A 4891-nucleotide genomic window follows, 5' to 3' on the forward strand; every position below is an offset into this window, starting at 1 on the left:
ATTAGAAGACAGGCAAGCAAAACACACCCAAATTGAACTGCAGTTGGGAAAAGAATTAAAATACAGGAGGAGAGCCTAAGGGAGCTTTGGGACAACATGAAATGAAGCAACATATGAATAATAGGGGTACCAGAATGACAGGAAGAGGCACAAGTCTCTTCCTGTTAGAAAACCTATTTGAAGAAATAATATCAGAAAACTTCCCTGATGCGGGGAAGAAAAAAGTCACACAAGCACAGAGAGTCCAAACAAGATGAACCCAAAAAGACCCACACCAAGACATCGTAATTAAGAAGGCAAAGGTTCAGGACAAAGAGAGGATCTTAAAGACTGCAAGAGAGAGACAGAAAGTTACCAACAAGGGATCTCCCACTAGATTATCAAATGATTCCTCAACAGAAACACATCAGAACAGAAAGGAATGGAAGGAAATTTACAAAGTGGTGCAAAGCAAGGGACTGAAACCAAGAATACTCTATCCAGCAAGGCTATCATTCAAAATTGAAGGGGAAATAAGAAACTTCACAGACAAAAAAAGGCTAAGGGAGTTTATCACTACCAAGCAAACAATGCAAGAAATGCTAAAGGGACTGGTGTAAAAAGAAGAAATAAAAAGGGAAGAAGGAACACAGGCACAAAAAATAAAAATGACTACAAACAAGTACCTATCAATAATAACTTTAAATGCAAATGATCTAAATGCTCCAATCAAAAGACATTGAGTGAAGTGGACAAATCAATAAAAAAACATGACCCATATATATGCTGTCTACAAGAGACCCACCTCAAAACAAGGGACTCACACGGACTGAAAGTGAAGGTATGGAAAAATATCTTTCAGGCAAATGGAAAGGAAAAAAAAGTCTGGGATAGCAATACTTATATCTGACAAAATAGACCTCAAAGTGAAGTCCATAACAAGAGATAAGGAAGGCCACTTCATAATTCTAAAGGGATCAATACAAGAGGATATAACCCTGGTAAATATATATGCACCCAATGCAGGAGCACCCAAATACATTAAAAAAAAAAAAAAAAACTCCTGGAAGATATCAAGGGAGAAATTGACAACAATACAATCATAGTAAGGAACTTTAATACCCCACTGAAATCACTGGATAAATCCTCTAGACAAAAAAATCAGCAAAGAAACAGCAATCCTCAATGACTCACTAGATCAGATGGAATTAATTGACATCTTCAGAACATTTCACCCAAAAGCCAAGGAATATACATTCTTCTCAAGTGTAAATGCTACATTTTCAAAGATAGACCACATATTGGGTCACAAGCAAAGTGTCTCCAAATTCAAGAAGATTGAAATCATATCAAGCATCTTCTCAGACCACAATGGCATAATATTAGAAATCAATGACAATAAAACAATCAAAAAATTCAAACACTTGGAGGCTGAGTAGCATGCTATTAAACAATGATTGTGTTAATAAAGAGATCAAAGAAGCAATTAAAAATATCCTGGAAAAAAATGACAATGAAAACACAACACTCCAAAATCTATGGGACACAGTGAAAGCAATCCTGAGAGGGAAGTTTATAGCTCTACAGGCTTACCTCAAAAAAAGAAAGAAAAAAATCATCTAACTGTACAAATTAAAGAATTAGAAAGAGAGCAACAAGAAATCCCAGACTGAACAGAAGGAAGGAGATAATAAAGATCAGAGCAGAAATAAATGACATAGAGACAAAAACACACACACACAAAAATATATACAAAAGATCAATAAAACCAAGAGCTGGTTCTTCAAAAGGATAAACAAGATTGATGAACCTCTAGCCAGGCTCACCAAGAAGCAAAGAGATAGGATCCAAATAAACAAAATCAGAAATGAAAGAAGAGAAATAACAACAGACGCCACAGAAATACAAAGGATAGTTTAAAAATAATATGATCAACTCTATTCCAACAAACTAGACACCCTAGAGTAAATGGACATATTCCTAGAAAAACTCAATCAGGAAGTATCTAAAAATCTCAATAGGCTGATAACTATGGAGGAAATTAGAGCTGTAATCAAAAAGCTTCCAGCAAACAAAAGCCCGGGGCCAGACAGCTTCACAGGGGAGTTTTATCAAACATTCAAAGAAGAACTAAAACATATCCTCCTCAGACTATTCAAAAAAATTCAAGAGGAAGGCACACTTTCAAGCTCATTCTATGAAGTCAGAATTACCCTAATACCAATACCAGATAAAGACAACACAATGAAAGAGAATTACAGGCCAATATCCCTCATGAACATAGATGCTAAAATCCTCAACAAAACTCTAGCAAATTGGATCCAGCATTACATCAGAAAGATCATACACCATGACCAAATAGGATTTATCCCAGGGATGCAAGGATCATACAATGTCTGCTAATCAATAAACGTAATACATTACATAAACAAATTGAGAGATAAAAATCACATAGTCATATCAATTGATGCAGAAAAAGCATTTAACAAAATCCAACACCCTTTCTTTATAAAAACCCTCAGCAAAATGGGAATAGAGGGATCATACCTCAACATAATAAAAGCCTTAAATGACAAACCTACAGTCAACATCATGCTCAATGGACAAAAACTAAAACCATTTCACCTAAGAACACGGATGCCCACTTTCACCACTCCTGTTCGACATAATACTGGAATTGCTAGCCATAGCAATTAGATAAGAAGAAATAAAAGGTATCCAAATTGGAAAAGAAGACCCAAACTACTATTATTTGCAGATGACATGATACTGTACACAGAAAACCATAAAGACTCCATCAAAAAATTATTAGACTTAATAAATGAATTCAGCAAGGTAGCAGGATACAAAATTAACGCCAAGAAATCGATGGCATTTCTATACACCAATAGTGAACTTACAGAAAGAGAGACTAAAAAGCAATGCCATTTACCATCACACCAAAAAAATTAAGATACCTAGTAATACACTTAACTAAGGAGGTAAAAGACCTATACTCAGATAACTACAGGACACTGAACAAAGAGATAGAGGAAGATATAAACAGATAGAAGAACACACCATGTTCATGGATGGGTAGAATCAACATCATTAAAATGTCCATATTACCCAAAGCAATCTATAGATTCAATGTACTCCCCATTAAAATACCAAAGGCATGTTTCATAGACCTAGAATGAACTTTCCAAAAATTCATCTGGGAAAAAAGACCCTGAGGTGAGGGCATGAGTGGGGAGGTGGGAGGACAATGGAGGGGGGGAGGGGGTAAGGAAACATATGTAATACCTTAATCAATTAAAAAAAAAAAAGACCCTGAATAGCTGCAGCAATCCTGAGAAAGAAGAACAAAGTAGGAGGGATCTCAATACCAGATCTCAATAACAGTGGCTGTATTACAAAGCCACTGTTCTCAAAACTGCTTGGTACTGGCACAAGAACAGACATATAGACCAATGGAATAAAATAGAGAACCCAGAAATTGACCCAAACCACTATGCTCAATTAATATTTGACAAAGGAGGCAAAGCATACAATGGAGTCAAGACAGTCTCTTCAATAAATGGTGTTGGGAAAATTGGACAGATACATGCAAAAAATAAATAAAACTAGACCATCAACTTACACCATACACAAAAGTAAACTCAAAATGGATAAAGGACTTAAACATAAGACAGTGGGTGGTGCTGCTATGGCTTCCAGCGGGGTCGGTGTGAATGCTGGTGGCTCAGCAAATGAAGAAATTCCAGACAACGTGGGAGATTGGCTTCGGGGCGTCTACCGCTTCGCCACCGATAGGAATGATTTCCGGAGGAACTTGATCCTCAATTTGGGACTTTTCGCTGCAGGAGTTTGGCTGACCAGGAATTTGAGTGACACTGACTTAATGGCACCTCAGCCAGAGGTGTAGCCAAATAGTCACATGGAACCCGAGATGTACTTGAACCTTCCAAACACAGAGGCTCCAATCTGTGTCCATCACAAGACTTTCCCAGAAAGCAGCTGAAGTTTGATACAGATGGCTACCTTCCCTTCCCTGCCTGCTTTCCTTCACAGAGTCTACTCACACTTCCTTCTCTGGTCAGCAGTCATGCTTCAGCAGAAGTGTTGTCCTCTGTTTTGTAAAGTTCTGTACAAAATTCTTAAGTTTCGGTAGAGAGTGACCTTTGCTCTTTCTTGAGGAATAACCTGATGGTATTTTAACAATTATCTGAAATAAAGACTGCACACACAAAAATAAAAATAAAAAAATAAACATAAGACAGGAAACCATAAAAATATTAGAGGAATCCACAGGCAGCAAAATCTCAGACATATGCCAAAGCAATATCTTCACCGATACAGCTCCTAGGCCAATGGAAAATAAAAAGAAAATAAACAAATAGGACTACATCAAAATAAAAAGCTTCTATACAGTAAAAGAAACCATCAACAAAACAACAAGAAAGCCCACTGCATGGGAGAACATATTTGCCAATGTTATCACCGATCAGGGTTTAATCTCCAACATTTAGAGGGAACTCATACAACTTAACAAAAGGAAGATAAACAACCCAATCAAAAAATGGGCAACGGACCTAAATAGATACTTTTTGAAAGAGGACAGAAGGAAGGCTAAGAGACATATGAAAACATGCTCAAAGTCACTAATCATCCATGAGATGCAAATCGAAATGACAATGTGGTACCATCTCACACCTGTCAGAATGGCTATCATCAACAAATGACAAGTGCTGGCAAGGATGAGGACAGAAAGGAACCCTTGTGCCTTGCTGGTGGGGATGCAGACTGGTGCAGTCACTGTGGAAAACAGTATGGAGTTTCCTCAAAAAACTAAAAATGGAACTGCCATTTGACCCAGTGATCCCACTTCTAGGAATATATCCCAAGAAACTAGAAACATCAGAAAGGATAT

The 4891-nt window shown here is 37.2% G+C and overlaps 1 protein-coding gene across 1 annotated transcript; it reads left to right on the forward strand.

The window, feature by feature from the left end:
- Positions 1-3667: 3667 nt before the first annotated feature.
- On the forward strand, positions 3668-3886 carry LOC308239062 (mitochondrial import receptor subunit TOM6 homolog; the record flags this gene model as incomplete). Its single annotated transcript, XM_080651627.1, has 1 exon — positions 3668-3886. The coding sequence occupies one exon, from the start codon at positions 3668-3670 to the stop codon at positions 3884-3886; it is 219 nt and encodes a 72-aa protein (XP_080507753.1).
- Positions 3887-4891: the final 1005 nt, after the last annotated feature.

The sequence above is a fragment of the Plecotus auritus genome (genome assembly GCF_963455305.1).
Source record: "Plecotus auritus genome assembly, chromosome: 1".
Classification (NCBI taxonomy): Eukaryota; Metazoa; Chordata; class Mammalia; order Chiroptera; family Vespertilionidae; genus Plecotus; species Plecotus auritus.